General features: G+C 46.0%; 1 protein-coding gene across 1 annotated transcript in view; it reads left to right on the top strand.

Moving 5' to 3' along the window:
• The first annotated feature begins 460 nt into the window (after window positions 1-460).
• Window positions 461-13,758, top strand: part of LGSN (lengsin, lens protein with glutamine synthetase domain) — a 217,141-nt gene continuing 203,843 nt past the window's right edge. The window contains exon 1 of the mRNA XM_069235746.1: window positions 461-540. Coding sequence (XP_069091847.1) covers window positions 511-540 — 30 coding nt within the window. The 5' untranslated portion in view covers window positions 461-510. The remainder of the gene's footprint in view (window positions 541-13,758) is intronic.

Genomic DNA, 13,758 nt, shown 5'->3' on the forward strand with positions numbered 1-13,758 from the left:
GTTAGATACGATGCTTAATAGTAACTATACCTGAGTATTTAACAAATGTGCTGCTTATTACCCAAAAGCTCAATTTTGGAATCGTGATATCATGCTTTTAAAAGCATCTGTCGGTCGTAATCCCTTTTTGTGCCTCACGAAAAGCCCTTGGTAATATTTGTCACATCATGTGCTCGTTAAAAATGCAAACAACAGCCGCTTTTTTTTCTAGACGCAGCACATTGATTACAGAACAAAGCAAATCATTTATGTGAGAGGAGAGGCAGGCAGAATAGCGTTCTGATTCATTCTCGATTGTTTTGTTCTTGGCCCTGGCAGTCAGCGTGAACTCTGCGTAGACAGATTTCGCGCACACAATGGTTGCAATTTTGAACGTTCGTCCTCAGCAGGTGCTTCTGGAAAATATTGGCCGATTTGTTACTGATCATTATTGTAGATGAAACCTATAAATGTTTCGACCTTCTTTAATTCTGCCAATCGAATATATTCCTGAAGCGACATGTGCCGGTGATGGAGAGTGTGAAGGACTGCGAAGGGCAGGTGAGAGAGCCGCTGCAGCTTTTCGCATTACACCGGACGGGCAGTTGCTCAGGTGTTCTTTAACAGTCTTGAGTTCTTTAAAAGTCTTGTGTTTCTGCGACACTGATTAAGGCCCGGCGCCAACACGATGCAATGGGCTGGTGACAGATGAGAAAGAGGCTCGAAGAGAGAAAGGCAGAGCGATCCCACGCAATTCTGTGCAATAATTACAACTTCTTGCAAAATGAGTCTTCACTTTGATTTACCATCCTGAGAGCTTCACAACATTTAACCCACCAGCGGGGTCGGATTGGGGTGAAACATTTGTCCAGGCACCCCAAAAAATTGGCCCACATTTGTGGTTGCAACCTTTCATTTTAACATCAGGGGCTTATTTAGTGGAGAACGATGTAGTAAATTATGCTTTTTAAAGTTTCAAAGGCCAGTAGCATCATCCAAGACTGGAAACACTGTTATTCCATTACAGATCACCCACATATCTTCTGACACATACCTTCAGGTCAATAAAGCTCTCACCATCAGGTCTCTGAACGCTTTGTTCTCTCTTACACCCCCAAGCCCTTATTCACCATCAGATCTCTGGATCTCCTGTCAGGACCTAAAACTCTTGGTTACCCTAAGAGATTGTTTGTCAGTTCTAGCCAACGTGGCCTCAAAGGTTCACACTCATCCTCAAGTCTGTGGGCATCTGCTTACCTTAAGTACGCCTGGGTTCTGCTTATTCTAAGGCCTTGAGGCTCTTGCTCCCTATCAATTGGTCCCTAAACTTCCCAGTTACCAATAGAACCCTTAAGCTCATTTTCATTTTTTGGTCCCCCGAGGATCCTGCTCAGGCTCAGATCTTTGAGGCTCCAGCTCACTCTTAGATGCCGTTGGATTCTAGCTAACCTCATTTTACCCCCAGGATTAGTTGCTCTTGCTCACTCATACCTAAAAGCTTTAGAATACACTCAGTTCACTAAAAGCCATGTTTACAAGAAGATTTTGCAAAGCGTATATTTACACTTAGTTCCCTTGCTGCTTGGCATATAGTCACCATCAGATCTCTAACGCTTCTGTATACTCTCAGTGGGCATTGCTCCTGGGGTATTGTTTCATTTAGGACCCTGAGCCTACAGCTCTCCCTCAGCTTCTTGAGGTTCGTGCTTACTCTCAGTTCCCCAAAGCCTTGCTCACTCTCAGGTCGTAGGGGCTCCTGATAGCACCAATGACTCCTGCCCACCAAGTGTACCCCAATGCTCGTCACTGTCATTTACTTGTGGCTCCTTGTCCTACTCAGGAACCCAGAAGTTCCTTCTCAGGGACATTAATCATCAACGATCTGGCTAACCTCAGGCACCTGAGGTTCCTGCTCATCTCCAGGCCATTAAAACTCCTCCTCAATTCCACATTCGAAAGTTCCTGCTTACCTTCTAAATAGTAATTTTCCTGGTCATTCTGAGGTCCCCTGTGGCTTCTGCCAATCCTTAGGTGATCAGAAAACTCCATGCTAAATCTGAGGCATTGATGCCTGTACGTATCTAAGGCTTTCATCAACCCCCTTTTGGAGGTCACACGGAGGCCTTGCAGCATGTGATATCTTGGGGTGTATGGCAGTTTGGCACTTGATGACTTTTATCTTGTGAGAAGAAACAGGATATGAATCTTCTTGATGTTACAGGAAATCAATCCAACTAGAATCTTTAATTTAATTTTCTATATATTATCTGTACCTTTGCCTACCTTCGATGACTCACATGTATGAACAGTCTTTCTTTCCTTTTTCTGGCACTCACCCCACTCTTCTCCTTCATTACTCCCTCATTCCACCTCCATTCTCTCATTCTCACCCAGTGCATCTATTGGATTTTCTGTTTCTCTATGTCTCTCCAGCTATATTGCCAACTTTTCATTCTGTATCTTTTTCCCCCAGCCTTGCTCTCATCCCCCTCCATCCATTTTACTCTCCTCTTTTATTATTCTCCTTCCCACTCTTCCCCGTCTCTCTTTTTCGATCTCTTTTTCCTTGTCTCTCTCCCCTTCTTCTCTTTAATTTCCCCATTTCCCTCACCCAATCTTTCCTCTCTGACTTTCTTTCTCTGTCAATAAAGCTATTCTCCCTCGTATGTCTGCCATGTACATTTTCATTCATTCTTTTTCTAACTTCAATGTCCTTATTCACCATTCTCTCAATTTCTGTCTCCACTTTGATTTTTACTTCATTTCTATTTTCTGTCTTGCAGAGTCTCACTTTCTCATACTGTGCTTTTTGTGTCACTCACACTCATTTTCACCCACCTCTTGAACTCCAATGTGTCCTGTACTACACCTAATGTTATATATTTGTTACGTTCTATTTATTGGCTTGCTGCAGTCATTATCTACCTTTTTGTTTAGCAAACCTCAGCATTTTCAGAATGGATTTCAGTCCTTGTGAGTGCTTTGAGTTCTGCAGTCTTCCAAAGGTTATTCAGGGATGAGAAGGGACCTTGTGTTGAATCTGATAGTGGACAGACCAAGAGCTGATTTTGAGTTGGGTGGTAATAGAAAAGCCACCTATTTCTGGAGGAAGTGTTAAAACCCGAGGAGAATCCACTGGTGGTAATTCCTTTACCATACTATCAATTTTTGAAAGGACTCCATTGGTGGGTTCTGCTGTGGATTCAGCACTTTCTCTAGGTGCACGTCAACTTCTAAATCAAGCAGTAGACTACTGGACTGTCAGAGAACTAAGGAGTGTGCATGATGTAATCCACATGATCCTTATTCTCACTGAGCAGGAACATTTTGCTCCATCAACACTTTGTTTCAGCATTGACATCTCCTTTTCTTTTCACTTTTGTTTCCCAATCTTCACTCTCTCTCTATACCAATCTATCATTCAACCTTTCTCTCCACTCAATCTGTCCTCTCCCTACTCTGTCTCTCAACTCTTCTCCTTGCTTCTCGTTTCCTTTTGCCTCTATCTCGTTTTCTTTTTCTCTCCGTTTCACTCCAGAATGAGAACACTGCCAAAAAGGTGTTTACTTTTTATCTATTGATTTTTTTGGATTACAAATGTATTATTTTTTTAGAGCTCTTTCTTTTAAACAGCATACGTGGATACAATAGGTAAGTTGCAGCAATCATCTTGTATACATTTTACCCAAACAGATTATGCAGGTATAAGCACTCATAGGGCCTCATTATGAGTCTGGCAGGCTGACTGCCGGCCCCTCAGACTTGTGGGGAGGAGACCGCCACACAGCTGGTGGTCTCCCTCCTAGCCCAATTACAGTGTTTCCACTGGACTGACCGGTGGAAACCTGTTAATTAGGAGGTTTCTGCCAGTCAGCCCAGTGGAAACAGTGCGGTGGCATTGGCCTTGGCTCCGTGCATGCTGTTGCACAGAGGGGGCAGGAGCAGTCAGTGCGCATTCTCAGGGTGCTGGGCGGGGGGAAAGCCCTGCACTGCACACATAATTGTCGTGGGCAGTGAAGGGGCCCTCTTGAGGCCCCCAGCACTGCCTTTCTGCCAGCCTTTTCATGGCAGGGACCCTGTCATGAAAAGGCTGGCAGAAAAGGGACTCATGATCAGCACATCAGTATTGAACTTAGCACCGCCATGGCTGACCACTACTCTGACTGCTGCCACCCCACTTGGATCCATGATGTTGGTGGTAGTGGCGGCAGTCCCTTGGCGGTCTGGCAGTTAGATCACCAGGAATGCGGTGGTCTGACTGTCACCGTGGGTTTGGTAGTCCTCGGACCTCCAAATTCAAAATGGAGCCCACCCTACTCAATTAGATTGCCTATATTCTTACTACCAAACGACAAGACATTATGAACCAGAGCCAGAACCTGTTTGAGCTCTAGATTCAAACTAAGGGTGCAAAAAGCGAGCCTGATTGACACTGCAAGTATTGTGGGTTTTCACACTTGTAAGTTTCAGGTCATGGTTAGTACAGGGGTGGACTGGGAACCCAAAACAGCCCTGTCAATTTCGAGGAACCAGCCCCCCGAGGGGGTGCAAGTGTGAAGCACTGCAGCTTTTGCTACCGGAGGCCAATATTGCTGCACCACTGCAAAACCGACCCCCAGTAACGAAACCGCCCCCTCAGCTGCAAAATGATCTCCCACCATTTTAGCATCCTGGAGAAATGCTCAATACCCTCTATGGCCAGTCTGGCCCTGGGGTAGTAGTGTATCTTCTCTTCGCATAGAGAGACCACGTGAGGAACTGAAACGGCTTTCTGCCCTCAAGGGAGATTGGCCAGTAAAGGTGTTAGTCTGTTTTGTAGCAGAGAGATGTTCCTGAAATATTGTATGTCCTTCTATTTTTAGGGAACGTTGTATTGTGCTATATGCCAGGCAAAATAAGCTGTCCACTTATATTTGTTTAAAATTAGATTGTCAGCTATGCTTGTAGTTTATGTGGTCACCTGTTCAGCAGTTTCTATCTGATGTTGGCTCACTAGATTTTGTGAGTACTCTGTGTTCTGGGGCCCTCCTTTCTGACTATGCTGTCAAGGCCCTGTGTAATGACTATATACTTGGCCAGCCTTCACATCTGCCACCTTTCTTAAATTTTTTTGTATGCCACATCTTCTCTAGGTACTGAAGAAAGGGTATTTTCCAAAAGTGACTATACCCTGTCTTTTTCTTGCATAATATATAAAAAGAAAAGGGACTGTCTTGGTTGGGTCATGGAAAAAAAGAGGATATTGTTAGCTTCATTCCATATCTTAAGTCTTGTTGTCGGTCAAGGGGATAGACCGACTCAAATGGTGTATGGCGGTCTGGGGGGCAACCGATCAACAGGAGGTCTGCCCCCGTGGAGTTTGGGTGAGCGGTGCAGTCATGTGACTGCCATTTAGATTAGGGATAGCAGGTAGCCCAGTGTAACCCAAGGGGTTATTTAAGGGCTCTTTTTGGACTTTCTACCACCATTTCAGGCACAGGTGACCTGGTGGTTGGTCACAGGGAGCCAGTGGTGACAATTTTCACCCCTGCCCATCAATCCCTTTATTCTCAACTTTGAAGGGTTGTTTATTTGACCCATGGTGGTTTGCAGTAGGCCTTTTTGTTGGGACAGATGTGCAAGGGAGGGTTTTTTAGTTGTATGGTTGTCACCTGAGACAGGTCCTTTTCGGTGGCCTGGAAAGTTTTGCAGGAGTTCATAGAAGGTTGTTTGGTATTGCCATTGGCGAAGCACTGTGAAAGAGAGGGTAGGAAAGAAGTTCAAGGTTAAGGATTGGAGGTTGAGTTGCTTATAGGTTAATTCTTGCCATCATGGGTTGTAGAGGAACATTAAGGTTGAAAATATTGAAATGCAACACAATAGCAATGAGTTACTTGTGGAGTGGGGTGTGTGGGAGGGAGTGCAGGGATGGGGTAGGATATTGAATAGTTCATGTGATGTATAGCAAGGTTTTAGTTTTGTAAAGAAGAAGTTGTAATGTGCTCCTTTTTCAATAAAGCGGCCTTTTGCACACTTTACAAATGGTTTATCGTCTGTGCTTCACCCCTCTCTTCCAATGTTCTATTCTTCAGTTGGATAGCATGCATTCTTGGTGTACAGTGATCTGTGCAGTGTGAATTCTGTGGATGGTGGATGGTAGGGCAGAGACAGAGAATGGAGCGGTGTTCTGCTTATAATTGTCCACAATATTGTTGTAGCAGTCTAGGACTTTTCAGGAAATCAAAGAAATCATCTGTGCTATTTCAGAGAATGTTCCTACCATCAGTGATATAGCTTTTACTATCCCTGCTATCTGATTTATAACTTAGGAAGATTTGTGCTTATGGCTTTCATTCTGAGTGTTGTAGCAAATGTTTTCTTACGTTTGTGGCAATATTTTGTAAGCATACATAATATTGTTGCCAGTTATTGTTGTGCATGTGCCCCTCTTTGCTTGAGTACAATTTCTTGACACCTCTGGTGTTACATTTTAGATAATGTGGGTGTGCTTCTCCATAGGCGGTTCATTTGATAATATATACTTTAATGAGTGTTGTGCTTATGGTCCTCAAGTTGTTGCAACTGTGCTCTGTGGTCAGTTGTGTTACATGGTTGCTACATTGAATTCTTAAATGTGACTGTAGGCAGCTGGCCAGCTTATAGTGGGTACCAGATGGTACTTACACCTTGTGCCAGGTCCAGTTATCCCTTATTAGGAGATTAGTAGTGCTCTAGCAGCTTAGGCTGATGAGGTAGCTATAGCAGAGCAGCTTAGGCTGAACTAGGACATGCAAAGCTCCTACGATACCACTTATATCAAATTGCACTTTATCATAAGAAACACAATACTCAGAGTTACTAAAAATAAAGGTACTTTACTTTAGTGACAATATGCCAAAAGTATCTCAGAGGATATACTTCCTTAGGAGGTAAGTAAAATACACAAAATATACACACAAACCAAAATCAGGTAAGTAAACAGTTAGGAAAATAGTGCAAACACTGTAGCATACAATAGGATGCAATAGGACATAATAGCCCTAAGGGCAACACAAACCATATACTCCAAAAGTGGAATGCGAACCACGAATGGACCCCAGGCTTAGTGTAGTGTGTAGAGGGTCGCTGGGAGTGTAAGAAAACACTAAGGGTGTCCAAGATACCCTACCCCAAGACCCTGAAAAGTAGGAGTAAAGTTACCCTACTACCCCAGAAAGACAGTAAAGTCGAGATAGGGGATTCTGCAGAGACAACAACTGACTGCAAAGCACTGAAGATGGATTCCTGGACCTGAGGACATGCAAAGGAAGGGGACCAAGTCCAAGAGTCACGCAAGTGTCCAGGGGGGCAGGAGCCCACTAAACCCCGGATGAAGGTGCAAAAGGGCTGCCTCTGGGTGGAAGAAGCCATAGATTCTGCAACAACGGAAGGTGCCAGGAACTTCTCCTTTGGTAAGAAGATGTCCCACGGCGTGCTGGAGGATGCAGAGTTGTTTCCACACAGAAAGACTGCAAACAAGCCTTGCTAGACGCAAGAGTTGCGGTTAAAGATAATGGGTGCTGCCTGGGTCCAGGAAGGACCAGGTGGTCGCCCCTTGGAGGAGGAGACAGAGGGGGGCTCAGCAACAGAGAGAGCCCATGCAGAAGCAGGCAGCACCCGCAGAAGCACTTGAACAGGCATTCAAGAAATCAGAGCATGGTGGTCATCTCAACACAACAAAAGAAGGTCCCACAAAGCCAGAGGTCAACTCAGTGAGTTGAGCAATGCAGGATGGAGTGCTGGGAACCTGAGCTGTGCTGTGCATGAAGGAATCCTTGCAAAAGTGCACAGAAGCCCTAACAGCTGCAGATCACGCAGTGCACAGGATTACTGTCTGGCGTGGGGAAGCAAGGACTTACCTCCCCCAAATTTGGACAGAAAGACCACTGGACTGTCAGGGTCACTTGGATCCAGCTCCTGTGTTCCAGGGACCACGCTCGTCAAGATGAGAGGGGACCCAGCGGACTGGTGATGCAGAAGTTTGGTGCCTGCATTAGCAGGAGGAAGATTCTGTCGACCCACGGGAGATTTCCTCTTGGCTTCCAGTGCAGGGCGAAAGCAGACAGCCCTTAGAGCATATACCACCAGGAAACAGTTGAGAAAGCCGGCAGGATTAGGCGCTACAATGTTGCTGGTAGTTGTCTTGCTACTTTGTTGCAGTTTTGCAGGCACCCTGGAGCAGTCAGCGGTCGATCCTTGGCAGAAGTTGAAGAGAGAGATCCAGAGGAACTCTGGTGATCTCTTGCATTCGTTATCTGAAGAGAAACCCACAGGAGAGACCCTAAATAGCCCTCAGAGGAGTATTGGCTACCTAACCAGGTAAGAGCCTATCAGGAGGGGTCTCTTACGTCACCTGCTGGCACTGGCCTCTCAGAGGTCTCCATTGTGCCCTCACACCTCTGCATTCAAGATGGCAGAGGTCTGGGACACACTGGAGGAGCTCTGGGCACCACCCCTGGGGTGGTGATGGACAGGGGAGTGGTCACTGCCCTTTCCTTTGTCCAGTTTAGCACCAGAGCATGGGCTGGGGGTTCCCTGAACCAATGTAGACTGGCTTATGCAAGGAGGGCACCATCTGTGCCCCTCAAAGCATTTCCAGAGGCTGGGGGAGAACACTCCTCCCCAGCCCTTAACACCTATTTACAAAGGGAGAGGAAATCCTTACCCCTATTTTTTACTTGAATGTATGTTTGTTTTGCCTGTGTCACTGGGATCCTGCTAGCCAGGACCCCAGTGCCCAAAAGTTGTGCCCTGCATGTGTTCCCTGTGTGGTGCCTAACTGTATCACCGAGGCTCTGCTAACCAGAACCTCAGTGTGTATGCTCTCTCTGCTTTTTAAATTGTTGCTGCAGGCTAGTGACAAATTTGACCAATCCTGATTGGCACACTGGAACACCCTTATAATTCCCTAGTATATGGTACCTAGGTACCAAGGGTGTTGGGGTTCCAGGAGATCCCTATGGGCTGCAGCATTTCTTTTGCCACCCATAGGGAGCTCAGACAATTCTTACACAGGACTGCCACTGCAGGCTGAGTGAAATAACGTCCACGTTATTTCACAGCCATTTTACACTGCACTTAAGTAACTTATAAGTCACCTATATGTCTAACCCTCACTTGGTGAAGGTTAGGTGCAAAGTTACTAAGTGTGAGGGCACCCTGGCACTAGCCAAGGTGCCCCCACATTGTTCAGGGCAATTTCCCCAGACTTTGTGAGTGTGGGGACACCATGACAAGCGTGAAATACATATAGGTCAATATCTATGTGTAACTTCACAATGGTAACTCCGAACATGGCCATGTAACATGTCTAAGATCATGGAATTGTCCCCCAAGCCAAATCTGGAATTGGGGTGCCAAGCCCATGCATCCCCAGGGCTCCAGCATGGACCCCGGGTACTGCCAAACTAGCTCTCTGGGGTTTTCTCTACAGCTACCACTGCTGCCAACCCTCACAATCAGTGCTGCAGGCCCACTAGTAGCATTTAATCTACAAGCCTTGGGCATATGTAGTGCACTTTAGTGGGGTCTTACATGTAGATTAAATAAGCCAATTAGGTATGAACCAAATGTCACCATGTTTTAAGGGAGAGGACATATGCACTTTAGCACTGGTTAGCAGTGGTAAAGTGTGCAGAGTCCTAAAACCAACAACAGCTGTGTCCAAAAAGTGGAGGGAGGCATGCAAAAAGTTAGGGGTGACCACACTAAGGCTGTCAGGTCTAACATGATGTATGACCTTAGTTGTGAGGAATCAGTGAGAATATGTGCCCGGTGTCTACTCAACTGGGTGGGATTGTAATGGCATGTCATGTTTCTTTGTAATGTGCAAAGTGCATTCTCCACTGGGTGGGATGAGAACTGTGGGCCCATTGTGTTATGTCATGTGGCGGTATCAATTCCACTGGATGTAATGCCCATTTTGTGTGTGAACAGTGTTGCTTTCTGTATGAAATCGGGTTGTTGGTTGTGGGCGGGGTATGTGAAAACCCCAGCCAAGCAACAACCACAATCTTTGTAAGGGTGACCCACAGAAGGCACTAAATTATCCTGTGCTTAACCCACTGCTAGCTTGGCACAACAGCAGTCAGGCTTAACTTAGAGGCAAAGAGAAATCCCAAACCAATTTAGAAAAATTGAGTAAATAGTAATAAATAAAATTAGACCATGTAGGAAAGTGCCCTCTTTTTGGCATGTTACCCCCAATTTCTGCCTGATGTCAGTGTGTTTGACTATGTCACTGGGATCCTGCTAACCAGGACTCCAGTGCTTATGCTCTCTCTACTTTCAATTTTGTCACTGCATACTGGCAACCCAGTATTTCATCCCAAATTGGAATACTGGTCACCCTTATAAGTCCCTAGTATATGGTACTTGGGTAACCAGGGCATTGGGGTTCCAGGGGATCCCTATGGGCTGCAGCATTACTTTTGCCACCCATAGGGAGCCCATGCAAAGGCTTCTGCAGGACTGCCATTGCAGCCTGTGTGAAACAGTGCATCACCCTTTCACTGAAGGCTGGGTGCAAAGTACCTGTGTATGAGGGCACCCCTGCACTAGCAGAAGTGCCCCTATGTTATCTGGGACCATTTTCCTTGACTTCATGGGTAGGGGGAAGCCATTTTACAAGTTCACTGGATATAGGTCAATACCTATGTCCAGCTGCACAATGGTAACTCCGAAAATGGCCATGTAAGGTGTCTAACATCTTGGAATTGTACCCCAATACTGATTCTAGTATTGGTTTTGCAATTCAATGCACTCTGGGGGCTCCACAGTGGATCCCCAGTACTGCCATACCAGCCTTCTGAGGTTTTCCAGGCAGCCCCAGCTGCTGCCACCTCACAGGTTTCTGCCCTCCTGTTGCTCAAGCAGCTCGAGCCCAGAAAGGCGCACCAAAGCATTTCCTTTGGGAGAGGGGTGTTACACCCTCTCCCTTTGAAAATAGGTGTTACAGGCATGGGAGGGATAGCCTCCCAGAGCCTCTTGAAATGCTTTCAAGGGCACAGATGGTGCCCTCCTTGCATAATCCAGTCTACACTGGTTCAGGGACCCCCCAGTGCCTGCTCTGGCACGAAACTGGACAAAGGAAAGATGAGTGACCACTACCCTGTCCATCACCACCTCCAGAGTGTCCCTGGGTTTTGCCATTTTGGATTCCAATGTTGTGGGGAACTCTGGGAGCTTCTAAGTGGCCAGTGCCAGCAGGTGATGTCAGAGCCCTCCCCTGATTGGTGGTTACCTGTGAAGCTGACCAATCCCCCTTTCAGAATTATTTTGGGTCTCTCTTCTGGGTGTTCCCTCAGATTGCAAGACTCCAGCAGGATCCTCTGCATCCTTTTCTTCACCTTCTACTGGCGAAACTGCATCTGGACCCTCCAGGAACTCTACAAACTGCAACAAAGAAGCAAGGATGACTTCTGCAACATTGTATTTTCAGCTCCTGCCAGCAATTGCAAATGTTTCCAGGTCGTGCATCTCTGAGGACAGGCAGGCTTCAGCTTGCACCAGAAGAACGAAGGAATCTCCTTTGAAGTGAAGGAGTCACTTCCCTGCTTCAGCAGGTACCCCTCTGCAGAGACGACCGGTGGCGTGGGTCCCTTCTCCTGATGAAGTGCATGTATCCAGCAACATGGGTGGTGGACTGAAGTGGTCCTGACGGTCTTAAAGTCCAGCTGTCCAACTTTGGTGGGGGTAAGAGCTTGCCTCCCCAGACAAGACAGGACCCCCATGCACTGTGTGTTTTGCAGTTGCCAAGGCTTGTGTGTGACCTTCCATGAAGTTATTCATGCACAGCACAGCTCCAGCCCCCATAACTCCTTTCTGTGATGCACAGCTTCCTGAGTGGTTCTCCGACGGTGTAGGCTCCCTTTGTGTAGTGCTGTGTGGGTCTCCATTTGCACTTTCTTTGTCCCCGTGGTGTGGGACTTCTGTGCATACTGCCTGGTCTTCTGAGGGCTCTCTGACTTGCTGAGATCCCCCTCTGCCTGCCCCTCCTGGGTAGAGGCCACCTGGTCTCTTCTGGTCCTGGGCAGCGCCATTTTCCTCTAACCGTGTGCTTTGTGTGTGCCAAAACTTGTTGGCAGAATCCAGCAACGCAATTCAGACTGCAATCATCCATCCAGCATGGGACATCATCTGCACCAACCAGGGTCACAAATAAAGACCACTGGCTTTATGGACACTTGAAACTACTTACCTATGATTAAGGCATTCCAGCCGAAACACGTCAGGAGGACTCTGTGGGAGCTGCTTTTTACATTGTGAATAAATGCTTGGATGTTTTTTGAACTGGTGCCTCAACATTTTGTGCTGTTTAACGTTGAACTGGATGCTTTGCCTCAGAGCTGAGGATGCTCCGCAGGGTAGGTGGCCCCTTACGAAGCCTGCTTGTGTTTGTGAATATATATATAAATATAAATGTATATGCATATATAAATATGTTCCTGCTAAGATGATAGGATTGCATATTTACGATGGTAGAACGTCAGAATGTGGCCAATTACATCCTTCCACACCCTCGGGAACTGTCGGCCCAATTTCTGGCTAGTTCATGGTGCCTCACCTACACCCCCAACCCTGCCGGGGTGAAAGGTGGTTATGGCAACCTGAATTAATGCTACGACTCGTCAAGAAAGACATGGAAACAGATCTCATCCTTTCGTTGTGTTACTCATGCATGCCCAGGAGAAACCCAAGAGAGATAAATACGTTTTCAATACATTTATTGAAACAAGCGTAATTCTGCATAGAGAGAATGAGCCGCGATAATTAGACAGATGAAACAAAGCAAGGTGACCAGCATAAGGAACATGCTAAAGATAATAAACAATCCAAGAGCAGTATATGAGTTGTAGAGGTTCTAGGGATTCTACATAAACCTAAGACTATCCTGAGGGCATAGCAGGTGTACCCTTCTGCCTTCCCAATCTATAGGAGTAGCCTTAGACCCATCCCTGGAAATGGTGTCAGTAGTCAGACTGCAATGTTGATGGCAATCCGCTCGGAAAGCTGATAGATTGGTGCCAGCAGAGCTGCATGTCGAACACAGTGTTAGTCCCAGGATGGTCGTGGCTGGAAATGACACTTTGCCCCTTCCAGGTCAGTGCATCATCTATATAGTAAAACCACACTGTGTTCACAGAACAGCTCTGATGCAATGCTTTGTCTATATGTTAGAAGCTGTCTCCTGAACAGGTAACACAAGAACTAGGATATCATGTAGTCTGTTCCTAGCCTTGGACAGAACGTATTGATTATACGTTGAGAAAAGGCTAACCTAAAATAAGCAATGCATACTATATATTCCTAGAAAAATATCATGCAGGCAAAGTGAAGTAAAGCCTGTAAAATGTAATTGCTAAAAGTAATGCAGCAAAAATTAGTAAAATCTGAAATGTAAAATGAAGCGAAGAAAGACACAGAGCCAACTCAGGTCCAAAAGGTCCTCACTATCTCTATATCGATATCTATATCTATATCTATATCTTAAAAAAACACAGGTTACGGAGACGTTATAGTTAGGCACACATTTCACAAACACAAAACCGTAGTAATTCAGCAGTTATAGTTACCTCAGCTAACTATAACTTGTGCCCCGTAATACACTGCTTAGGACCTCACATATTACATCACTCATGACATGGCCAGTGATATCACTGATGAAATCTCAAATGACATCCCTGATGACATCACTGATGAGATCATCCAGGGAGTGTAATTGGTTGTATGGAGGTATGAGTGGGTGTGTGAATGAGTCTA

The sequence above is a fragment of the Pleurodeles waltl genome, chromosome 5 (assembly GCF_031143425.1).
Source record: "Pleurodeles waltl isolate 20211129_DDA chromosome 5, aPleWal1.hap1.20221129, whole genome shotgun sequence".
NCBI classification, from domain to species: Eukaryota; Metazoa; Chordata; class Amphibia; order Caudata; family Salamandridae; genus Pleurodeles; species Pleurodeles waltl.